The 27115-nt window shown below is 34.0% G+C and overlaps 2 protein-coding genes across 3 annotated transcripts; both read right to left on the bottom strand.

Annotated features, from left to right (window-relative positions):
• Positions 1–2567: 2567 nt before the first annotated feature.
• Positions 2568–3857, bottom strand: LOC115982393 (putative F-box protein At1g67623). The gene has a single exon (XM_031104979.1). It carries the CDS (start codon positions 3538–3540, stop codon positions 2776–2778), a length of 765 nt encoding a protein of 254 aa, XP_030960839.1. The 5' UTR covers positions 3541–3857; the 3' UTR covers positions 2568–2775.
• Positions 3858–4776: 919 nt separating this feature from the next.
• Positions 4777–8359, bottom strand: LOC115979162 (protein Iojap-related, mitochondrial). Of its 2 annotated transcripts, XR_004088960.1 has the most exons (5): positions 7943–8359; positions 7633–7720; positions 6979–7076; positions 5072–5217; positions 4777–4966 (listed from the first exon to the last, which is right to left on the bottom strand). XR_004088960.1 is itself a non-coding variant. In XM_031101130.1 (4 exons), the coding sequence occupies exons 1-4, from the start codon at positions 8240–8242 to the stop codon at positions 5146–5148; spliced, it is 558 nt and encodes a 185-aa protein (XP_030956990.1). In that variant the 5' UTR covers positions 8243–8359; the 3' UTR covers positions 4777–5145. The 2 variants fall into 2 exon arrangements, 1 of the variants encoding a protein (XP_030956990.1); XM_031101130.1 differs by having other exon boundaries at positions 4777–5217.
• Between the last annotated feature and the right edge of the window lie 18756 nt (positions 8360–27115).

Genomic DNA, 27115 nt, shown 5'->3' with positions numbered 1-27115 from the left:
ATTTTTAATTATTTGCAGATTTCTTCTTATATATATTCAATATTTGTCTATTACTTTTGTCTATCACATCTATTTGTGTTTTTGCTTATTCTTAGATCTGTATATTGTTCCTTTTGCTTTATCACAAAAGTAAATCGTTGAAATATATCCAACAAAATAGACTTAAAATTACAATTAAATTGATCATACAAAATCAAATTTATTTTTTGTAAGAAACTTAATAATATAAACCAAAGAATTTAACAACACAGTTAAAAAAAACTCTTATTATTTAAGTAATTTAATACTTACGCTCCATGTTGTTTTGAAGTGAAATAATTTGAAACGTAAAATATTTTCCAAGGGTTTAATGTGACATGTAAAAATTTTCAAGCAAACCTCCAAAACTGGTGGCTCAACCATCAAAGCCACTAATGTCGAAGGTCCAGCAACCAAATTGCCAAAACTGGCAGCCAAACGGTGGCTTCGGCGACCAAACTACCACTAAAACATCATTTTCGGTGATCGGACTGCTGACAACCACCTCTAGAAAGGTGGCTCTAGCAACCAAACCACCAACAACTAGTACCAAAAAATTCCTATTTAAATTAGATTAGATCTTCTCTAAACACATTCTAATTAAATTAGGGATGCTTTTTTCTATAAATTCTCTCATTTGAATTTTTTTTTTAGCACTTATTAATTAAATAAATGTGATATATATGAAAAGAAAAATTGTTGAGATTACATAGGTTAACGACTAATATAATATGTAATAAAATTTAGGTCTTAGAAGGTACGGTTGTGCACAAGTGGTTGTACTTTTTCATGTCAAGTGACTACTCTTTATTATGAAGGACTTAAGTAATTATGTGTGTTTGGATTGGGATTGTAAATGAAAATTATTTCACTATTCAACTTATTTTTGTTACTATTCATAGGCCCCACTGCACTTTTTAGCACTATTCATGGGCTCCACTATACTATTTCAACTAACTTTTACATTTATCTACAGTACTTTTAGTAATAATTTTTCAGATTCAGCAAAATAAACGGTATTTAAACACACCCTACATAATGCTAATAAAATTTCAGATGATTTCAAAATTATACTCTAAATTTTAAAAAGTTTCAATTAAAACCATGAACTCTTTAAATCGTTTTAATCTGCAACCTCAATGAGTCACCATTAACTAAAACTAACAAAAATTATAAATAAGTTGTGGTCAAACCTATTCTTCTAAGTTTAAAATCTTATTATCAAGAGTTTCTAGAAAATTAAAATAAATTCCACTATTTATTTTATATTAAGTAATGGTTTACCATAAATTTTAATTTTAATAAGAAAAGTTAGGTCTTAAATGTTGTGCTTAAACTAAATTTAAGTATTGCAAGTTTTTTTTTGTGCAAAAGTATTGCAAGTTGTATGACATGATTTTGCTATGTGATATGCATTCATCATGTAATTTTTGTTCTTTATTTTTACTCACTATTTTCTTATTCAACTTTAAATATATTATTAAATTTTTTTTTATTTACATATGGTTCTTAATTAAGACATGCATCACAAGAATGAATTCCGTTAAAAAATAACACTAATAACATTATAGGTTTGAAATGACATCTTATTCCCAATCATTTTTAATCCACATATTAATGAAACTCAAATTCATTCATAAATTCCGTCAATAGAAAAAATATATATTTCTTTTTATATTGTATTTAAGTAATTCAAACTAAAAATTAAAATCAAAATCATTTTCCTTAAATTCATTTATGCATACAAAGTATTAAGAAAATTGTGCATGTGCAAGCACTGAATTTAACCATTTTCATGGGGCAGAATGTATCAATAGGGTTTTCAATACTTCAATTATTGGGTTAAGCTAAAAACGTGGTAGTATTAGCATTAGGAATCACTAGAGAGTAAAATGACATTATCTGGCATCCTTTGACCCCTAGGATCGCATTGATTAATGCAGAACTAATTTAACTATAGCTGCAAATTAAAATCAACTGGCAGAGGAGAAGCCAGGGGCATTTGCTGATTTACATAGTTTATTGGTTGTCCTTTCTGCTAATTAATCTGTTGCAAGCAACAAAAACGTCTTACTTTTCCCCCTATCATAGACCTTTTGATGAGCTTCAGCAATAGGTAGAGAAAGCCACCTCCACAAGCTCAGAAGAAGCACAGGTGGAGATTTAACAGTTTCCAACCAAATAACAACCAGAGGTCCATCAAAGTCAGAGAGTGTGTATGCACATGGAAAACTCCAATAAAAATAAATAAATAAATAAACGCCTTAATTAGATAACAATCTACCGTTTACATTTAGAGCATGCATAAAAGCCTTATGATGTAGAAACTACTATGACTATAAACTGCATCATATGGACAAAAATAATCATGCAACTTTTGATGGTTCTTTTGAGTTGTTCTTGTGACAAATCTTCACAATAAGCTTTTTGCAACTGCTAAACAAATTAAAAAGATAATGACATATAGGGAACCATACCAATAAGTGCTTTTCACATACAAGAAAAAAAAAAAGGCAAAAGAGTGAAAAAAAACGCCAATTACCACTTCATTAAACTAATAATAATTATTATTATTATAGTAAAAGGTTCTCATTACATTATAGAAGTGACAGAATACTTAAATATCTCGTAAAATGCACCTAAAAATAATAAAAAATAATAATAATAAAAAAAGAAAAAGATCCTAATAGTTAACTACCAACTTCACAAAGATCATGGTCATCTGCATCTAATTTAGCCAATTGATTCTCATCCTCTTTATTTTCCAGGTAAAATATTAGAAAACCATTTAACTTCACAATTGCAGCTACAAGCGTCGCAAAGAGCATCATCATCTGCATCTAACTCAATGTCATTTGGTTCCCATCCACTATTCCTTTTTAGAACTTTCCTTTTTAGAACTTGGCATGGTTCTTCACGGCAACACAATACTCGTTGTCCAACAATAAAATTTCTAACCCAAAAACCACTTTGCATCACAGTCTTCGTTCTCTTACGGCATTCTTTCAAGCCACCTGAGTTAGACCTTTTCAAAGTAGAGAGAATCCTTAAACCCTCTTGCTTCAATTCACCTTCAGAACATAGTAGAATTATCCCATACACGTATGTTGCTTCTAGGTGTCCTTTATCAGCCGCTCTTTTCAAGTACTCAAGCCCTGACTTTATCCTCCCCAAACTAAAATAATCAATCACTCCTTGTCTAAATAAGGACTCAGGGTTTCCAAAATTCAAACAAAGTTTTAAAAACGGTGATGCTTTCTCATCCAAACAAAAAGGATTTGTTGGAATTTTCTTGAGTGATGCCTGTTGAAAGATATAAAAATCCTCTGCCAACTCCGAAAAATCTTTGCAGCTCAATTTGACATTGAATAGATCAGCCAACGATGTTGAGGCAACATGACCAAGAACTTCTGTCCACAAATCCTTTGGAAGAGAAGATTTAATGGACGAAGAATAAGACTTTCTCTTGTAACTTGTTGTTCTCTTGTATTCAGATGTTCTCGTTGCCTGGATTTTAGCCATTGATGCAAGCGTGAGAAAACTAGAGAAAACTTAAAACCATGTGTATTGTCCAGAAAGCTTTGAAGGAAGCAATATACAGAGATATTCTAGGGTTGCGTCTAGTATTTAAGAATCCAAATTGGTTTTAGAATCCTAGAAAGTAACAAAGACCAAAACCTACACGGCTTAGGAAAAACTTTGAGAAAAAAGGCGGTAACCCCACCAGTACTACTACTTGTCAACTTGTAGGAGAATCCCACCGCCTTAACGGAACATGTTCATCATTAATATAACTCAACAATTCTAAAATTGAACGAAACCCAATTTGCCAAAAGAAGAAAGCTTTCATATAGTTTAACCATATCCCATGACGAAGTACTCATACAAGCCTCGTGGCTAACTTTGATTCAAATATCTAAAATAAATATCATGAAAATTTTGTGTAACATTTTTCGTCGGTAATAATTATCTATATTTATAATCTATAATCTATTTATATATAAATACTATATAAACTAAGTTTTTAATTATTTATTGACCTTCTTAGATCAAAGTTGGACCCAAGGGGCTCAAGCGGGCCCAGGCCCCTCTAGCTCTTAGAAAAAAAAAATTATTAGTTATATTTTTCATTTCTGGAGTTGAGCCCCACTCTTTCAAAACCAAAACCTTAACACCCCCCCCCCCCCCCCAAAAATTTATTGGTTATATTTTTTCAACCCCATAATGCTATTACGATGTTACCTATTTCATAAGCGCAACCCATTTATGGTAGATCCTACATTACAATCACATTACAGATTTGAAATGACAATTTTTTTTTTTTTTTTATGGGAAAGAGAGGATGACTAGAGGGGATTCACAAAACCATTACTGTCCAGTTCTACCAATGCATAAGTGAACATTAAAGCCTATGTTTCACCAAATCACTTAGAAGGCCTAGTGACCATTCAACCAAACACCCTTTGGTGGTATTTGAAATGACATCTATACCTAATCACTTTTAATCCACTTACTGATAACGCTCAAATTCCTTCATAAATTTCATAAATAGAAAATCATTTCATATTCTATTCGAGTCATCAAGACTAAAGATTGAAATCCTTTCATCAAAAAAAAAAAAAAAAGATTGAAATCCAAATCATTTTCCTTAAATTCTTTTATCCAAATATACCAACTACTACGAAAATTTGTACATATGAAAGCACTGAATTCAACATTTTTCATGGGGAGTAGATCAAACCATCGCAGCAGAATGTATTGTAAGGGCTTACAATACTTCAACCATCGAGTTGAGCTGAAACTTGGTAGTATTAGCATTAGGTATCATTACAGAAAAAAAATGGCACCATCCCGCATCCTTTGTCCCTTGGTATGGCGTAGACAAATGCAAAACTAATTTAACCATAGCTACGAAATCAAGTTGCAGAGGAGAAGCCAGGGGCATTTGCTGTTAAATTCCAACCAAATATAACAGATAAGGGAAAATCAAATTCAAAGTGCGTGCATGCACATGACAAACTACAGAAAATACCTTAATTAGATAACAACCTACAGTTTGCATTTAGAACAGGCATATAAGCCTTACAATGTGGAGTCGGTCCGCCTCCAGTATATGGACAAAAATGATCATGCAACTTTTTGCACTGGTTTTTTGGAGTTGTTCTTGGGACGAATCTTCACAAAAGCTTTTTCCAACTCCTGAACAAATAAAAAAAAATTGAGGTCATACAAGGAACCATATAGGTAAGTATTTTTCATTTGCGAGATAGAGACGGCCAAAGAAATTAAAAATAATAAATAAATAAAAATTCTCTGTTTTGTAGACCAATCACTCATGTTGAACTAGAACAATTTTGAATTCTACTACGTAATCAACTGAATAACAAGAGTTCCACAGGACCACAGCCTGAAGCGGCCATTTGAATGCATTCTAATTTCTCAATTTCTAAGGCCAGAACACAAGTTGAACTGGAAGCAACTAGATTTGCCTCCATAAGAATTTGCCATGACAATGCTAATGAGCTCCAGCTCAATGGCCACTATCTCTTTCCTGAATAATGTGATGTAGGATAATGTACTGGGTTCAAGACCCATAAGGTGCACGTGTACCTCTCAATAAAAAAAATGACATGACGATCAAAACATGCAAAGCATTAGATTTCCACCAAATAAATAAATAAAGCAAGGATTTCCACCTATATTAATATAAATACTTACATTGCAAATTAGTCACATACTGATAAATGTTTTTTTAATTCTAGGCTTCTAAAAGAGGACAAACAACACTCATAGGGACCAACAGATGCAGAACTCCAGCAGGGTGAGTTTGCAAGAAGAAAAGCTTAACCATTCCATGACTAAATAACCAAAACTTTATCAGGGAATTGGAACCAAAAAATGGATCAAAACCCCTGATAAAATATTCAGACAGTCAAAATAATCTTTTGTCTGTCTGTCAAAGCCATGTTTGAAACGAAGTAAAATACTCAAATGTACAGAAAAATTGGATTACAAAATAATCTTAATTGTGCATGTAAGAAATCAAGGTAATTAAATTGTGTGTTCTTTTTCTTAGGTGTCCAGTTTGTGCGTCCAAAATAAATGCCCAGATCAGCAAGTTAGTGACAAAGACGTCTGTGGCTGTTTGGGAAGAAGGCATATAAAATTCAACCAAAAAAAAAAAAAAAACTGGTAAGAGAATGTGGAATGAGGAAGCTGTCTTATAAGATTGTCCAAGCAACATCATCAAAATTATTACTAACAGATGAATGCTAACTAAGCAGTTGGGATGGCTATGCATCCCCTCCAAAGAGATGATTTGCACATCCATTCCCCCCATACAACATTGATGCCGCCAGTGCCACCAAAAGATTCATCTGCAGTTGGGGTGGTTGAAGGGGAGGGGGAGGGGGGGATGGTGCATTGCCTGACCATGCTGGAGAATCATGGCTGCAGCTATGCCAGAGAAATCTTCTGCCATGTAGACAGTAAATTCTTTCTTCCTTTTTTTTTAATTCCTTTCACAAGACACTGGATTGAAGAGAGCAGACCACTAGTGTAAGAAGATTGGGCAGAGCCACTAAGATGGATTCTAATCAATAGGTATTTAGAGGTCAAATTAGCCTGCCAAATTCAGGCGGCATCGACTAACTTGGGATTGTACCTTCAGTATTTACCTTCAAAAAATTTTATTAGAACTTATTTAAGCCGGAGGCAGATGATGTCTACCATTTGATACACACTGAAAATCTCCCACTAGATTCTCAAAAATAAGAAGAAAAAAAATCCCTCACTTGAAAGTCTTACCCAGTATTCCTCAAAAAAGTTACTAATTCTTTCCTGACAGCCTATAATCTTCTTGTCAAAAAGGTGAAGCATTCCAAATATTGTATGTGTATGGAGGAACAGTTCAACATAAGCTAATGACATCTTAGAAAGTTATAAAGAAACTCAAATTACCGGGTTTGGTTCCTTTTGAGATGTCTCAGTGGTCCAAAGGCCCTCCAAATTGTAGTACTCTCTAGCCTTCTCATCAAGAGCATGAACAATAATTTTTCCTGAAGAAAAACAAATCAGCATTAAAAATCAGATAAAAGGATTACACATTTTACCAGAATACAAGTTTACCTATCAAAAAAAAGGATGTTACATTCAGAATTTTATAAACCATGCTGTTAGAAACACCTTTTCTTTTTCTTTTTCTTATCATAATTGTAGATAACAAACCAAGATTAAAGAAAAATCAAAAAAATAAAAGATTCAACTAGATATTTGGATAATGTACTTTGTCATTAGAAGTACAAAAATATTACCAGGCAATACACAAATATGATAAGAACATTGGACTAAGTAACTCCTATCAAGCACCAGCCACTGCCATATAATATTTACCATAACAAGGAAAAAAAAATTCTCAAACCCATCTGATTTATTTTCTAGATAATTTTTTCTTTACTTTCATGAGTATTAGTAAGAAGTTCTGAACCCATCCTATTTAGCAGCAAATTTAAGGGACTACATTGATTATACCAAAATGCAAGTCCAAAAACACTTTTGAAACTGACTAACATTTGTAAAATGTAATACAAGAAAGAAAGAAAGAGCAGCACAGACCAGAGTCAATGACAATCCACTTTCCTTCCTCTTGCCCTTCAACACTCGGCAGCACCTTCCGATCCACTCCTTTCTGCTTCTGCTTAGCCTGCTCATACAAAATTAATTCAATCACCAAATAATAATAAACCTATAGATAACTGAAAAAATAAATTATCACCAAAAATTCAATTTTTTTTTTTTTTTTTTTTTTGAAAACTTTGCATCTTAACCGAAATTTAAAGATCATATTTTGTTTTCTCGGCAACCAAAAGGAAAATTAGGGTTTTAACAACCAAAAAAAAACAGCGAGAAGAGAGGACGAACCTGCCTTGTAGATAAGGGCTTGAGCGATGTTCTTGACGTGCCAGGTGGACCTACCGGTGGCGAGGACCACGTAGTCGGCCCAATCGGCGTGCATATTAGGGACTGATAAGACCTTGACGTCGTCTGCCCTAACGTCGTTGAGAACCTTCTTGATTTCTTGGAGGCTGAGGAAGGCTTTGTTGGTGGTGGCGGCGGTGGTGAAAGACGAAGAAGAGAAGGCGGTGGGGTTGAGCCCTGGTGGAACTGCAATCCCTTGCTTCCATGGATGGAGCGATGAGGAACGAGATCGTAGTGCCGCCCACATCAGTTTCGAACTTGCTCACTGCTCTCTGCCTCTGTGGCTCGGAGATGGAGACGCTATTGACAGTGTAAAACGCTAGTTTGGTGTGTACTTATTTTTCGGGTCATTTCACCCAAAAACGACATAGTTTTAATGCCCTAAAATTAACTCATTTTATCCGCATGAAAAAAATCTTTACTTTTTTTCATTTTGGCATTTCCTCTCTAAACTCCCACATTCAATTGACTTATCATGAAATCCTATATTAGTGGTAATGCTATTTGTGGTGTTTTATGTCAATGGTTCAAACCCCACCTCTTCCATCTCCTTACTATCTATCTCCAAAAAAATACTTTAACCAGACTCTAAACAACAATACACTATGTCACATGCAATAACCGAAACCCTCTAAGCTCATTACTTGAAAGCCCAAAAACACCACGTCCCACTCCCACAGCCTCTCACAATGGCCTAAAAGCCTAAACAAAATTCTAATCCAAACCTTAACCACTACACACGATGCCTTTATCATAAACCTAGGCCTTGCAACCCAATCATCCAAACTTCACCCCTTTCATTGATCTATGGTGAAAGTAATGAGATGAGTAATGGTTGCATAATAGGGTTAATCTTAGGTAGGAAAAATGATGGGTTCTCTCAGACCACTTGTGGATAAATTGAAATTAGCTCTAGGATATATTTGTATTTTTAAAAAAAAAAAACTAAAAAATTTAATAGAAAAAAATTGATTATGGAACAAACATGTAACAATCACCCATAGATTGTATCAAAAAAAAAAAATTCACCCATAGATGAGATGATTAAATTACGTTAATTTATCAACAACCGTACAAACACATCCAATTTCACACTGTGTTGAGTTGTCAACTTATGGTGGGAGCATAATTACTTTTACATGAATCCACCACTACCATGATGTTCATTATACATCTATAACAGCATTCACAGCCAAGTTTGTAAAAAATGAAAACCTATCTTAACAACCCAAAAATTTAATTGTCTTCTTTAAAACATCATTTTACAATTCGCCCAACATCTCATTTCTTATTTTTCTCATCATACCCAACACAATTCAATTTTTTTTATTCATTTAACTCTCCCTTTCTCTCTCTTCCTCACCGTCTCTCTCTTTAGTCTCTTCAACTATAGCAGTTTTTCTCTCTTCCTCAGTGTCTCTCTCTCTCCACTTCACACTCTCTTCATCCACAATCAAAACTAGCCACCACCTCCATCAAAACTAGCCAATGCCTCTATCAAAACCTGCTACCATAGCAACCGCATCCATCAAAACTCATTCTAAAATAAACCCCATAGCAAAAAGAAAAAAGAAACTCAGCCACAACAAACCATCAAAAACCTAAAACGTCACCACCGCAACCCAACCATCACTAGCCCGATTTCAACCACCCAGGCCACATCCCGATCTTACCCACAACTAATTTGATGGTGCTAGAAAGGAAGGCAAGAGAGGACAGAGCAGTGAGAGAGGAGAGAGAGGAGAGGAAAAAGAGGGAAAAAAATATAACCAAAAAAAAAAAAAAGAAGAAGTTGTTACACTAATAGTTTACTTATACAACTTTAATGTAGCTAGTGTCTATCCTTTTTTAGCTATAGACATTGAAATGTTGAGGATTTTTTGGTGTTTGGGGGTTCCAAAATAGTCATTTAGGAGTTTCACACCCCCAACTACTAATGCACTAATAACTTTACACATTTGTTGAAAGTGTTAGCGTTTAGGATTAGACTATATGTCAACTTATAGCTAATTTTTTATTTTTACTATTTGCAAGTCTCACATAGGCCCCAGAATAAAGTAGTTTGTTTTTGTAAGCCTCATTATTATGTTTTTGGTCAAAAAGTAAATACAATTAACTAAATGTGGATCTAGTGCTATGGTTTTTCTCAAGATGTCACGTACTCTCTTTTTTTGTTGTGGTTCTCTCTCTACCTTTTTTTTTTTTTTGCTACAATACTTTCAACTTAAAAATCAATCAACTTATTTTGTTTTTACACAATCACTTCTCAATAGTACTTACATGATAGAGACTTTGATGGAATTAGTGTTTAGGGTAGGTCACTTCAAGGGGACCTCAGCCTTCATAGCTAAGAAAGTGACTGAAAAGATTAAAGGAACAGAGAGAGAGAAAGAGAGAGAGAGGAAAGGAAGTATCATCATTCAGAGTATTATTCTTATGTCCAACAGATACAATGCTTGCCCACTATATACACATCTCACATCCTAACTAACTACCCAGATCTTCAACTGAACTAACCACCTCTAACAGCAGCACCACTAACTGCCTTCCAGCAATACTACCCTACAACATATACCACAGTACAATGGTACATCCTACAGCTCATGCTACTATACAATGGTACAAGCCTCACATCAACACAATACAATAGTCCATATACAATACAATAATATAGGTGCCTAACATACCCTTCCCCATTTAAAACACCATGCCCACAAGGTGAGGAAACCTAGAATGCAAACAATCCAAAGACTCCTAAGTGGCATCTTCAGTGACATCCTAGCCACAACACCAGAACTTCAGTGACATCCCGAGTCCTCAAGGTTTTGGTCCTGGTCTGCAGCACAGCAATGGACTCAATGGCAACCTGCCATTCATCATCTACAAGTGGTATAGAGGTGTGACATGTTGACCCAGCTTCAATTTCAAACAAGATACATGGAAAATAAGATGAATTTTGGACTCAGGAGGTAAATCCAACCTGTAAGATACAAACCTAACCTTCTGTATCACCTTGAAAGGACCAAAATACCTTGGAGACAACTTCCACTTCCCTTTATAAGCCAAAGTTTTCTATCTATAGGGCTGAAGCCTCAAGTAAACCCAATCACCCACCACAAAAGATCTATCCTACCTATGCTTATTAGCTTGAGACTTCCTCCTCTCTTGAGCAACATGAAGATGGCCCTTAAGAATAAACAAAACTTTCTCCCTTTGGCTCAAAATAGAATCCAAGGCATCTAGTTGTGCCAGGAATGTAGCTCTGCAACTTTGGAGGAAGGAAGCCTTACAAAGCTTCAAATGGTGACATCTTAAGGCTAGTATGGGAGTTAGAATTGAACCAAAACTCTGCAAGTGGCAACCATTCAGCCCATTTAGTTGTTCTGTCACTAGTAAAAGCTTTAAAGTACTACTCCAAGCTTCTGTTGACCACCTCAGTTTGGCCATCTGACTGAGGATGATAAGTTGTAGACATGGCCAGTACTATACCCTACAATCTAAACAACTCAAACGATAATAATGAAGTGAAAGTTGCATCTCAATCACTTACAATAGAGGCAGGCATGCCATGGAGTTTGAATATGTACTGGAGGTATAAGGCAGCAACCTTAGCAGCAGTGTAAGGGTGAGACAAAGGCACGAAATGGGCATACTTGGTTAACCAATCCACCATAACTAGGATCACCTCAAACCCTTGAGACTTAGGAAGTCCTTCAACAAAATCTAAGTTCACATCAGCCCATGCAGTAGTAGGAATGGCTAATGGTTGCAACAAACTAGCTGGGGCAAATGTCTCAGACTTGATTCTCTAACAGACATCACACTCCTTAATAAACTTCTTCAAATCAGTCTTCATACCATGCCAATATAACTCCCTCTTAACTCTCTGAAAGGACTTTAAAAAACCAGAATGGCCAGCTACAGGACTACTATAAACCAATTGCAAAACCTGTGACTTGAAGGGGCACAAAGGTCCCAAGAAGAATCTACCTTTGTAGAAAATCAAATCATTCTGAAACGTAAAACCTTTGGGGGAAGCACCAAATTGAATTGAAGAAAAAAGTTGCTGAACAAAAGGATCTTGAGAGTAACTATCCTTGAGAACAACCAACCATGTGGGATCAAGAACTAAGAAAAGGAACAAACAACTTGTTTTCTGCTGAAGAGGCAGCTGCAGGTTCTCAGGAACAAGATTAGACTTCCTAGAAAGTGTATCAGCCACCCTGTTGTCCACACCCTTCTTGTATTCAACCACAAAAGCATATCCCAAGAGTTTAGCAAGCCATTTTTGCTGAGCTGGTGTGGTAATCCTTTGCTCCAACAAAAATTTTAAGCTCTAATGGTCAGTCTTAACAATGAAGGGTTTGCCCACTAAATATGGTCTCCACCTTTTGACAGCAGTTGCTAAAACTAAGAGCTCTGTCTCATAGGTAGACAAATACTGGTACGTACCTTTCAAAGCTTGGTTGTGGAAGGTTATGTGTCTATTATCTTACATCAAGACAGTACCAAGACCAAAACTAGAGGCATCACACTCAATGGTGAAAGGTTTGGAGAAGTTGAAAGAGCTAATATAAGTGGTTGAATCACTGCAGCTTTAAGAGCATTGAAGGCCTCCAAAGTTGTATTAGACCACAGGAAGCCATCTATCTTAAGAAGATCAGTTAAGGGTTTAGCAATGGTGCTGTAGGAACACAATTTGTAACGACCCACAAAATAGTGTTGGGTTCGCACATTAAGGGCCCAAACAATACAATTTGTAGAGAGTGGGCTTGTGAAGTTAGGCCTTGGTCACCGGACAGCGGTTTAGCCATGGTCAGCCATGGTGTCTATGGAAATTTACATGAAGGCGAATCCTAACGAGTTTAACGAGATATTCTTCTGATGGCAGCAATGAATGGTTCCCGTTTTTTTAGACCTTGTCCGAGGAGCTTCCTGTCCCCCCCTCCCCTTTGGTTCTCCTTCCCTTTTATACTAGCATTTACCCCTCTTCTAGTGTCCACGTGTCAGCTCCATTTTCTGGGGTTGAGACTTGTCATATTAGCCCATACCTAGAGTGGTTGGGAGTAGTTGTAAAAGCTGGATAGCATGGTCGAAGGCATGGACCTATCAGATGCAGGGTTCTTTATTACTGTATTGACAGCTTTTTCCCTTAACCTGCTCCTGCGCTGAGCTCGTCCTTTTTCTTTAGGTGTCCTATGGGATGCTGAGCGTAAGATCGTTCTCGGCCACATCCTTGGGCCTTTTTGGGGCTTTCATTATGCGTCCTCGGCAATAGGTCTCCTCAACTTGGGTCTTGGGCCCTAATGTAAAGTGGGCTAGGACCACAAATTCTCCGGCCCCACAGGTGCCATCCTCTTTAATGAATTTCCTGTAATAGCTTGTAAGACCTAAAAAACCCCTTAAGGCCTTGACGGTGGTTGAGACTGGCCACTGCTAGATTGCAATAGTCTTCTTAGGATCTACCTTAACCCCCTTACCAAAAATAATGTGATCCAAATATTCAACTTCAAAACTCCCAAAGACACACTTAGACCTCTTTGCATACAATTGATGAGACAACAGGATATTCAAAACAGTTTTTAGGTGGTCCAAATGATCATCCAAACACTGACTGTAGACTAAAATGTCAACAAAGAAAACCAAAACAAACCTTCCTAGATAAGGCTTGAAAATGTCATTCATGAGTGCTTGAAGAGTAGATGGGGCATTAGTCAAGCCAAAGGGCATGACAAGAAACTCATAATTTCCCTCGTGAGTTCTGAAAGCTGTTTTAGGAATATTTTCTGGCTTCATACGAATTTAATGGTATCTTGACCTTAAGTCCAACTCAAAGAAGATAGTGGCCCCTGCCAGTTCATCCAATGGCTCATCCACCATAAGAATAGGGAATTTATCCTTTATAGTTACCTTATTTAGAGCCCTATAATCAGTGCACATCCTCCAACTCCCATTAGCCTTTCTAACAAGCAACACAGGTGAGTAAAAGGGACTTTGGCTAGGTTGAATGGCAACAAGTTCAAGCAACTCATGCACAATCTTTTCAATTTATGACTTTTGAAAGTAAAGGTACCTGTAAGGTCATTCACAAACTGGTAGGGTTTCATCTTTAAGTATGATCTGATGCTCATGTCCACGAAATGGTGGTAGGCCTAAAGCATGTCAAACACCTTGGAAAACTATTCCAAAAGGTCAGATAAGGCAATAGGCAGCAGTAAATCATTTGCTGAGTTAGTGGTGACTACTGAAATCTAGAGAACCAGCCCCTTCCTTGTAGCAGAACCATTAAATAACCTGTTAGCCTCTAAAAAGACAAATCCTTTAAAGTGTAACCCCTTCAACAACACCCTATTACCCAGGTAAAGGAACTTCATGGTCAATAACTTGAAATCCCAACTGATTACTCCTAAAGTACATAACCGCTGAGTACCTAAAACCACTGCATAGCCCCCTAAATGCAATACATTCAAATCCATGACAAACTTATACCCCCGGATTGCAAGAGTGACTCCATGACATATTCCCAAAGTCTTAATGACACTATCATCAGCTACTTTAACTTCCAAAATTTGAGATGTATCCAAGTGTAAATTCAACATATCTAATTCTGCAGCATCCAAAAAATTATGCTTACTGCTTAAATCAATAAAAGAAACTACCTCATGATTCTTAACCGTACCTTTGACTCTTATGGTATTAGCTGAAGGGTTTCCTATCAAGGCATATAAGGTGATTTCAGCAAGGGTAACCACATTATCACTCCCTTGAACCAGATCTTGGGTTCCCAACATCACCCCATCATCATACCTTTGCTCCCTTACACTTATGTCCTAATTGCCACTTTTCATCACAATTATAACACAGACATTATTTCCTCCTTTCCTCCATTTATGCATTAGTTAGCCTCTGTAAAGGAAGCTTAAACCTCAAATCAATCTTACCATCTATCTTAGGTAATCCTAAAATTGAAGGCTTCCCACTATCCACAACATTCTTGAAACTTTTCTTACTACTTAGTAAGTACTCTTCCAAAATTTTGGCCAAACCAAAGGCTTCATAAGGGATTTTGGCACTAGCATCCTAATTGGTAATCTTATTTCATCCCTTAATCCACTAAAAAACAACTCAATTTATGAGACTCAGATAAACCAACAATCCTATTGGACAGAATTTTTAAGTTACCTTTATAAGAAACCATAGTAGAAGTCTGTTTAAGCCTGGTGAGTGCCTCCATTGGATCATCATAGGTTGTGACCCCAAAACAAGTCTGAAGGGCCTTCACAAACACCTCCCAACTTGCAAAACCTCCAATCCGCACAACATTCTGGAACCAAATCAAGGCCTCCCCATCCAAATGATAAGAAGCCATGATGACTTTTTGATGTTCTGGAGCATTGTGGTATGAAAAGAATTGATTTGTCTAGTAAATCCAACAAGTTGGGTCTTCTCCCTAGAATTTAGGAAATTCTAGCTTCAAGTTCTTGATTGGATTAATGATTGGAGATTCATGAACTCCATGATTGCTACTCTGAAGCAAAGCTCGTGACCCCTAAATTGGAGATTGTCGTTTATCTTCAACTTCAACTAATTTTTGCATGAACCTAATAATAGTCTGTAGTTGCTTCTGAATTTCTTGTAAGGTCTGTTCATGGCTATATGCAATCTTGGATAGTGCAGCTATCTTTTTAGAATTTTGTATGTTGGAACGTGTTTCAGTCATGGTGGTGAACATCAAACTACTCTGATACCAATGATAGAGACTTTGATGGAATTAGAGTTTAGGGTAGGTCACTTCAAGGGGACCTAGGCCTCCATAGCTAAGAAAGTGATTGAAAAGATTAAAGGAACAAAGAGAGAGAGAGAGAGAGAGAGAGAGAGAGAGAGAGAGAGAGAGAGAGAGAGTATCAACATTCAGAGCATTATTCTTATGTCCAACAGATGCAATGCTTGCCCACTATATACACATCTCACATCCTAACTAACTACCTAGATCTTCAACTGAACTAACCACCTCTAACTGTAGCACCACTAACTGCCTTCCAGCAATACTACCCTACAACACATACCACAGTACAATGGTACATCCTACAGCTCGTACTACTATACAATGGTACAAGCATTTGATATCTTTATCTCGTGTCAAATCTAAAAAAATCCACATATCCTCTCAGATCAAACTCTCTTGCTTATCAACCCTCTCTCATCCCAAACTCACAACCTCTCATCGCTTTCTCAGTCGACACCGCTGCCATAGTTCTTCTTCGTCGCTACTATGGTTCTTCTTCACCCCTGTTGTGCTTATTCTTCTTCTTCTTATTTGCAAGTTGGGTTTGATGATTCATATAGATTTTATGTTTCATATGGATTTTATATATGGATTTAATGAGTTTTGGATCTTAATTTAGGATAAGTTTATACTTTGATGAATTTGTAGAGGTTGCTGGAATTCAAAGTTAGGATGGATTGCTAGAATTTACAGAGGTTGATGAATTTGCATATTTAGGATAAGTTTGAGATCTTGATTTTTTGTTTGGATTATCAACTATTGAAATGTATTGTGGTGGTGGTTAGGTGGTGCAGGGTTGCGGTGGTGGTGGTGGGTGGGTAGAGAGAGTCTGGAAGCACAGTGGTGAGAGAGAAAGAAAAAAGAATAAATTAATAATATACACAACTATAATAATTGTGTATATTTATATGATTACTGGAGCACATTTCTATATTACACAACAATACAAAGTCTAGTGTAGGGCAAGCCATATTGTGTAAACTTACTGACTTTAGAGCACTCACAGCAGTGGAGTTAAATAACTATTTTAGCTCCACCAAAACACAAAAAACCACCATCCAACAGTGGAGCTATAGCTATTTTTTTTTAGCTTCATTACTACAGTGCACATCTATAAATAGATGTGCACTGTAGTTAAGAGCTAAAATATATATATATATATATATATATATTATTAAATTTCTCTCTCCTCTTTCATTAAAAAAATATTTTTTCTTTCTTTCTTTTTCTCTCTCTGGCTTCTCTTCTTTCTCATTTTTTTTTCTCTCCCTCATCTACTCTTTGCTTCGCCGATCTGCTTCACTGCTGCCAGCCCACCCCCACGCCGCCGATCCACACCACCAACCCATTTCGCCCTTACTTGGTTGCTTTTGTTTTTTTTGTTTTTCCCTGTTGTGGGTTGTGGTGTGGTGGTGGTTGTGGTTGTGGTTGTGTGGGTTGATAACCCCTTAAAATGTATATTTGTTATATATTTATATGAGTGTTATCTCCTTATTACTATGCTTAATTTGTATAATTAAGTCATGATTTGCATTAGTCCCTATTATTTATCTTTACATAATTTCTTGAATAAGATGCTATTCACTGTGTTTAATTTTCTACTTTTAGGAAATTATGTAAGAAAGATGAGTTTACAGGAATTTGTGAGAGAATGGAGGCCAAACTAGAATTAAAGTGGAGCTAAAAGACTATGCTTAAATGTCTAAGGAGGTGTAGTTGGAGTGCTTGGATCGTCTACCATGATTGGAAACTTCAAATAAGGAAAGAAATCAAAGAGGCAGAATCTGAAAAGGAAAAATCTAATTTGAACACTGATCAGTATTTTGGGCGTATCTCTCTCCTCAAAAATCCAATTGACACAAGGCTAGATGGGCTAGAACCGTGATTTAAATATCTACAACTTTCCAGTTTTGAGTTTTTAAAAATTCTCAATTTTTGACGGCCGAAATTAACTCACAAGTTACTGCTGTAAACCTAGATGGAAATTAAAATAGTAAAAGTTTTATTTTCTTTGAACACTTAGACATTAGGGTTTTAAAGGGAGGCTGTGGAGAAAGAATTTTGGCAGAGCAAACCTTGTATTTTTCTTTCTCTAATGGCAGCCTAAACTCTTTGCTAGGGTTAGGGGTTATGTTTTTTCTATACGGTATGAATATTCAATGTGATTCTTTCTAAGATTTTATCTACAACATATTTGATTGTTCAATTAAACTTCTTTTGATGTATTAGTTTTTCCATGCTTTTAATAAGTTCAATCATGTTTTTCTTATTGTTAAGATGAATTTCTAATAGTTTCAAATAGAAATCAAGTTTTAAAGTGAATGGGTTTTTTTGAAAACTTTTCTAACCGCATTATCAATCGAGGTTATCATGCGTTCTTGAATTGTCTCAGTTCAACCGAATCATAAGTTTTTAATTGTATAAGAACAATCAATTATGAAATAGATATTTTCTTAGATCACAAAGAATTTCATATCGATATAGGGAAACACCCTGATGCTCTAGTATTTACATTATTGATTTAAATTAGTTATTATTATTGTTGTTAACAATCACCAAGCAAAAATATTTTTCTTATTCACCCAAATTGTTATTTAATTATATTGTTTTTGAATTTACCCTGCTCCTTGTGGTTCGATCTCGGTACTCCGAGAATTATATTACTACGATCTCCTACACTTGGGAGTGAGCAAGCATGGGTAGATCGACGTCGATGGGTGGTTGGGTTCGCTAGCATCAGTGGATATATTACCTAGTGAGAAATGGAGTATATTGGCGTCGGTGGTTATGGTTGTGTGGGTAAATCGGCGTCGGTGGGTGGCTGGGCTGTGGGTGGGTTTGTGGGTGGATCGATGTGTTCGTGGTGGTGGCTCAGGTAGGTTTCATGGTGGTGGGTATGGGTGTTGCCTGGTGGGTCTGGTGCGTGTGGGCTTGGTTGATTTTTTTTTTTCATTGTTGCGGGCTATGGTGGTGGTGGTTGTGTGTGTGGCTGTGATAGTTGTATGTAGTAAATATATTATTTTATTGTAGTGAGATAGATTATTTTATTATTATAGATATATTATTTTATTATGATATTTATATTATTTTATTGTATTAAAAGTTAAAATAGATCTACTACTGCAATATGTATAAGTATAATAAATAAATTAACTTTTAATAGAGCTAAATAACCAAATTTTTAACTGTATGCTCTTATGTATTAAAGCAAAAGTGATGAGATTGCTATGTCGTTTGCAATTTGTGTGAAATAAAAATAATTTAAATAATTTGTAATAGAAATAAAGTAAATGGTGGACTGTGGGTACGCATTAAAGTGTGTAGTACACCACAAATCACAATATGCCACGACACGGGAGCTTTTTACTCCGAACATGAAAAGCAAACTCATATCTCAATCAACATTTCCCGACAGTGGCCTTTTTATATAAAAGATTTTTTTAGCCTATAGCCTATAAACATAAGCAACAAACAACTGTCGGTCATTTCATATCATTTCAATCACACAGTTCATCATATTTATTAGCCGTAGTTGCCAACAAAGCCCACGGCCCTCACGTGTGTTCTGAAAAGGAAAGTGTGGAAAAAGAAAACAAAAGTAAAACTGAGTAAAAGAATCCACCAGGGCCGCCTAAACTGTGCTTAGGAAGTTGTATCGGTAATTGGGCAGCTAAATCTTTGAAAACGGTGGTGTTGCTAAAGATGCTAGTACTTTGGTAGATTAGGACTAGACCACTTAAACACACTTAACTCCTATCTAGGCTAGGCTTGAGTTTGGACTTTTTGATTTGGTCTTTTTATTAGCACCAAAAAATCACAGAAAAGAAGGAATGAAAAAAAGATAAGAAAAAGGACCCTACTCATCCTGATAAACAAAGGAAGTTCCATGGATGGATAAATGAATGGGCCCATTCCTATTACAATATTAAGTAAGTTTACCTACAATTGCGTTTGGAACTAATTCCTTCAATAGAAATGCTATCAACAAATCTTAGGAACTTAACCCTAAAATTTATTATGAAGGTATTACAAATAATTTTAGACAAAGTTTGACATTATTTTTATGAAAAATAAAAAAAGTTATTAAAATATTAATTTTTTTCATATAATTTTTTTTAAAAAAAATTGGTTTACTATCAAATTATTTTAAGATATCCGTTAACATTTTCCTTATAAAAATATTGTGGACAACATTTTCATTCCTTTAAACCACATTAAGAAGCCGACATGTGTCTTTAATAATGTACGCTCTATTTGTTTCGGTAGAAAATCTTGTGTAGAGATAGTTTTTTGTATTTTCCAATGTTTGGTAGCATTAGAAAAAATAAGTCAAAAGAAAACTATCTTTAGTCAACATAAAAAGTATAACTTATTTTTAGAAATTGTTTTTAACTAATTTTTTTTAGAAGACAACTCTATATCACAGCAAACTAAATAAGGGAAGTTAGGATATTGTTTTTCAACTCATTTAAGATTGTTACTTGCTACCAAACATAGAAAAATGAGATAATTTTATAGAAAATGTTTTTTAGAAAATGACTCGTTTTCTAGAAAACATCATCATTGAAACAAACAGAGCGGTAAAATGCATTTGACTAAACCAAAAAAAAATTCAAACCCACTTAACCTTAGGTTTTTTAATAAACTCTTTATTAACAATTTTTTTTTAGTTTTATACTACACGACCTCTTTCTCAAAAAAAAAAAAATAATAATAATACACGACCAATCAAGACTTCATTGTCTTCTCAAAAAAAAAAATATAATAATAATCAAGACTTCATTTGTACAACTCATAGATTGAAGAACTTTGAATAGAAATTGAATCCGGGGAGTATTATTTTGTAAAATGAATTAAATAAGAGAATTGTAATTGTGGTAGGTAAAAAGATAAATCAAGTTGGTTTTAATCGTGTTACTATTCGCTTACACAATTAATTTATAGATGTGGAATGCAAGGTCAATCTTTTAGTACCCGTTATAAGACAAATGACGAAAGTCAGATTAAACTATGTGTGTAATGATTAATGTTCATTTTGAAATAGCCTTGAAATGGCAAAGAGTTTGTCCTCAGATTTGGTCCAAGAAAGAGGTTACAATTGGTTGATTTCTTTCTCTTTTCTCCTAAAAATCAGCCTTCCCTTGATCCAGGTGCTTCTTGGCTTTATATAACTTAGCAAAGATGCACCTAGACCTTACACTTGGAGAGTCATGATTAGACTTTCCTGATACTTGTCCTATCAAGATCTTACTAGAAGGTTTTTACACTAAGGTATGAGTTGTGGGAACACCATTCATGGTCATTTTCCCATTAATGCAGCCAGCTAAGTGATTGCAGTGCATTTAATGCGGAGGAGAAGGCCACTTTGTCCTTTCTTTTTCTTCTTTTCCTTGTTCAATGTCAAGTTACCTTTGTCCCCCCTTGGATTGCGCCATGCTACCTTCAACTCTAACCCTCGACCTTCCAAGATTAGGCAAATGTCCTCGGCACCCTTGCCAGTTATGGTTGTTCAGCTTAAGTATGAGTTAAGTGTATACTTTCTGAGGACAACCCACCAGTATTTCCTGATGTTTACCTCCTCAAGAATTTCATCAGTTGTTTGGATCCTCATCCCCTACAGCAATCATTTATCTATAAACACAAATTCTTATTTGTGAATTAATTTCACTTAAAAATTTGTGTTTATAAATTTATGACATGCTTAGTGGGACCAGGTCAAATTACCTTGTAAAGGCAAAGTCATTGCTGCAAAAAGACACCTTATGAAGGCGAACTTACACAACAAACAATGGTGGTCTTTTATAGGGAAGGCTGTTTGAGATTCCATAACTCCGAGCCATCTTCCTAATAAGAAGTTTCAATTTAGCATATATATTTAAATTATAGAGAACAAACCATTTTTTTTCTTTTCTTTTCTCTTTTTTAAAAATAAAAACGTTTTAAGTGAATGAATGAAATATGAGCTTTGGATATTTCCATTAGAAACATTGAGAGATGCATTTGACCTAAAGGTCATTGACAATTTCACTCATATTAAAGGATGCACTTATGCACTCTTGAATTAATGGTGTGTTAACCTCAAAAGGTTGGTTTAGTGGTTTTTAAGACCTCATGATATCCATGAGATCCTAAATTTGAAACCTCTTGCTAATATCCTGGGGCTACCCCAAGGGATTCACTCCTATGATGACTTGGTGTGTGTGGGACAAGGAGACTGACATGCTTAAAAGAATAGAGTCAAATACTCAAAGAGGTCTCAATATCCTTATTTATAAAAATATGAAAAAAAAGTAATGGTCTGTTAATTAATTAGGTGCTCGTTAAAAAATAAAAGAGCACTTGAAAAATATATATATATATATATATATGAGTTGGGTTCAAGTTACATTTGGTATAACTTTAAGCAATGTTACGCCACCTAATAACGTAATATTGAATTAATATTTTGAAAATCCAATCGTTAAATTATATATTTTATATGTTCTTAACATGCATGCCAATTTTCATTTCAATCGGATGTTATTTACCGTTTGATCCATAACTCATCTTTTATGCATTATTTTAAACTACAAAAACTTGAATTTTAACAATTGATTGATGACATGACTATTAATATTTGATCACCTTAAAATTTTGCAAGCATGAAGAATATATGAAGATAATGTAATCTAACGGTAGATTTGTCAATATTCGCATTCAATTAAAAAATATTGGGTGCATCAGGTGTAACTTAAATCCAACCCTATATCTATATATAAATATATATATATATATATATATATATATAAACTTTTAGAAGCTAAAGCTTGCTAGGCTGCTAGCTATATCTGAGTTCATACAACAGTATTCTGTGATGAACTAGCATAAAAAATAGAAAAAGCTTTGCATCCTGACTCCTGAGCATTGAGCCTTCTGTTGGTGCAAACCAGAGCTTCAACTACCTCTTTGGCTTGCACATTGCTTGCTTCAATCTCCTTGCTGCTAGTAAATAGAATGAATAAATGATGATAAGTTGGGTTGCAGAGAATTTAAAGCGGCTTCTCTGAGTATATAAACACATGAGCACTTAATTGCCTTTATTGTAGCTCCATATATACTGAAACAACCTGAAACACAAGTTGAAAATGCTCGACTATGCCACAAAATTAAAGCAATGTCTGTAGATTCTAGGCCGTGGAAATAAAGAGTTTTGCTAAACTCAAATCTTTCTTCTTCTCTTCAAAAGCTTTGGCATTGACAGTTGACTATTTTATACTTTCATACGGAATCAATTTTTTACTTACACATAATGATTGAAACTTGTGTACGTTTTTGAAGTTGAATAATATCCTAAGAAGCATGGACACAAACACTTCAAGGCGACATGACAATTTTTTAAAAATTAGGACGTGACACAGTAGAGATAGACAATGACAGTTCTAGAAATTTTTTTGAGGATAGTCATTAAGAAACTTAAATTATACAAAATCTAATAAAAAAAACTTCATATATTGACGACAAAAAAAAAAAAAAAACACGCAAATACATAAAGTTTTACAATTTCCGTCTATAAATTTTCTTATTTTGAAATCGTTACATGATAATCTCATTATTAACGTTGCAAACTACATCTCTTTCAAAATTTTAGTTAAATTAAAATTTTCGCTGACTTTTAAAAAAAAAAAAAAATTGTAAGGACCTAATACATTGTTAAAGGGACCAAAGTTTGGCTACAAATTAAATTGTAGCACAAGGCTATAACTATCACTAAACAAATTAACATTGCTACATATTTTGAAAATCAAGCCGTTGAATAGCATGTTCTCTATATTCTTAAAACACGTGTCAAATTTCATGTCAATCGAATATTATTTATTATTCGATCCATAAAATTAAAATTTTATGTATAATTTTATACAATAAAAATTTGAAATTTAAACATTTGATTGATGACATAACTATTAATTTTTTATTTTCTTAAAATTTTGCAAGTATGAAGGATATAAGAAGAAAATGTAATTAAATAGTGGATTTGTCAAAATTCAAATTCAATAAAAAAAATATTGAATGGAGTTATAGCCTTAGCTTACAACCACGTTTGTTGCCAAATTTTGTCTAAAGTTTAATTATGTTGGACTTAAAAAAAATTTAGGGTTGTCACAAAGTTTTTTTAAGGATGAAAAAATCATTAATTTTTTTTTAATTTATACATAATAATAATTATTATTTTAAGGACAGGACCACCCTGGACTCTATGTGGAGCCGCAAGTGGAGATGGACATATTAATTAATTAGTAAATATATTTTTAAATACTCTTAAGCATTTTTTTCACACAATGTTTTTTTTTTTTGAGAATGAGAAAATGGGAGCCTTTATGGTTAAACATATATTAATTTAAGAATAATAATGGATAATAAAGCTAATTAATAACTAATAAATAATATTTAGAAAATAGAAAAAAAAAACCAAGAATAAGATCCAAAAGAGTAAATATAAAATAACTATATATGTATTCAAGATTGAAACTAAAAAGAAAATAAAAATTAGTGTCCATCCCGGCCATGTCCTGCAAATTTTATTTTATTTTTAGAAAAATGACATGATTGGGATACGGATGCAGAAGTGTTCCAAATATATCTCATATTCTCATGTCCAAGTCCAACACATAGGAGAAAATGAGCATTTGTCCCTAATTTACAAACTATGCAATAAAATGCTCATGTTTTGAAACTATTTAGCAAAATTTTTCTATTTTTGAAACTCGATTTTAACAAAATCTAGTTACAAGTAGAATTCGATATTAGCAATGTCGAGTTTTATGCATAAATATGCCACTTAGATTTTTTTGAAAATTTAAGTGAAACTCGACATTGGTAATGTCAAGTTCCACTAAAAAAATATACATATTACGTGATTTTAAGGATATCGAGTTTTACACATAACTCAATTTTGTTAAAATTGAATTTAAAAAATAAGAGCATTTTGTTAAATAGTTTCAAAACAAAGATATTTTGCTACATAGTTTATAAATTAGGGACAAATGCCCATTTTCCCCCAACACATGTACTATACAATAATATATACAATAATACAAGTACAATACCCCAAATGCAATGTCTGAATTTCCTAAATAATAGCTAGGATGAGAGTTTATGATGGTAGTGACTGGTGAGGGAAGTGAGAATGCACAACTACACATATCATGTGTCGTTGTCGTTGTCCTGAAGTGGCAAAAAACATTACGCTCATTTAGTCCTTAATAATTTATCTTTCCATTTATATTTTCTAGTTTTTACAATTTTTTTAATGATCTTTACAACTTCTTTTTGGTTTTGAGGAGAAATTCTCCATAAATTGTTGACTTCCACGTATATATCGTATATGCTACACACACATATGTATACTTAAAATATATTTATATATATATATATATATATATATTACTACTTGCATGACAAGATCTAATAATGGAATCTTTGGTTTAACTCAAAGCCATGCATAACAACATAAATTGAGCTATGATATTGCATTAGTATTGGGTATGGGGCATTAGTAAGATTAACCATTATTTTATATATGTGGCAAATTGTGATTGATTACTTATCATTTTTTACATAGACTTGCGCTCAATACTTTTTATTATTACTACTCACAGTTAATCACATTAAATTTTTCTAAAAAAAAAAAGAGTCACATTAGGTAGTTATGAAACTGGATGTGAATTTTTTTGGTTCGAGGCTTCCAACCATGTGCCAAATGTGTACAGTCCCGGGTCCCCCATTAAATGGGAGGGGTTTAATGACTTTCATCTAATACGTTACACATTGTTCATATGAAAATTGTTCCACAATCCAAAGCATCCTCAAAATGCCAAGCAGCCATGGAAGATTTGTAGAAACCCACAATAATTGGATAAATATGAGTGGTCATCATTAGCATGAAGCCTTTTAAGTTATCCAAAACACCAACCAATTAAAACGACTTAATTCTCTATATATGTATATGATATATCTTCATTTTTGGGAATAGCTAATCATAGCTTAGTTGTTATGTTGACCTTTTTTCAATAGTTGCCCCACATCTTTGTTTCTTGCTAAGCACACTAGTTTTTTTTTTTATGATTTTTTTTTTTTTTATTAATGTTGTTCATAGTCATAGGTAGTCCCACTCATATAAATGTACGAAGATAGCAGTTGTATTCATTGGCAGGTTGCCAAACACTGTCATGATATATGTATATATTCACACGTTATTATTATTAATAAGGTTTGGGAAGTACGTACCAAGTTAGGTTGAGAATTATTGTAAGATTATAATACACATGAAATTGATTTATAATAATTATAATAAAATAATTGTTAAGTACAAATGAACAACTTATGTTGTTGTTGTGTTGTTTTTATAGATGTATATGATGTTGTATGGTTGTTTCCCCATCAAGATGGATTTGGCTTCTTTCTCAAAAAAAAAAGAAAAAAAGATGGATTTGGCTTTGAGAAATTATTAATTGTGAACCATCACACTCAAAGAGCTTTCGCTATTAAAGACATTACAACCTATTTGCCATTGAACAGTTCACAAATTCGATGTTTACCCCTTTTAAAGATGTGATAAGTGATATAATTTATTGATTAGATGTTTACTATTGGATTCTATTGGACACACATATAATATAATGAGGATTATTCCAAGCAAAAACATGAATCAATTTCGATAATTATATTAATTATGATTTGAAACGTGATTTTCATTAGTTTAACTAATAAAAATTATTATCTTTGAATAAAAGATTTGGTGTTGTGATGTAATAATTATGAGAAAATGAAACCACAAACTATTTTACAAACTTCAAATATAGCATTTCCTTCTTAAAAAAAAATCCTTCAAATATGGTGAGTGATTATTATTTATTAGTAAGTAAAAAATGGTGTTAGTGGTGACTCAAATAAGAACCAGTAAAAATTTGCCACATTAATAGCTTGTAAAATAGTTTGTTGTTGTAAACTTGTAATATTAATTATGAAATGAATATCATAAATTTGTCATTAACCTCTAGAACAAATGACATTTGTTGGTGTTTTTAATAAAACGTTCATGTTTGAATTCAATTCAGTCCCTTAAAATTTTTTTATTTAAAAAAAAAAACAAAATAACAAAGGTCGAAAATAAACAAATATTTCAAACGGATTTTTACTCATTGTATTTTTGGGTTACAACTTAGAGAGAAGCCCAAAATAATGTCTTTTCACTAAATGCTACCAATTTTTTTCCTCCTTTTACTATATATAAATGCTACCAAATTTTTTATAAATATTCTAATTTCGTCTTATCATACGTGTATTATTTAATGAATT

The sequence above is a fragment of the Quercus lobata genome, chromosome 3 (genome assembly GCF_001633185.2).
Source record: "Quercus lobata isolate SW786 chromosome 3, ValleyOak3.0 Primary Assembly, whole genome shotgun sequence".
Lineage (NCBI taxonomy): Eukaryota > Viridiplantae > Streptophyta > Magnoliopsida > Fagales > Fagaceae > Quercus > Quercus lobata.
Note: the sequence above shows the minus strand (reverse complement) of the source record. Positions and strands in the feature narration are given on the sequence as shown.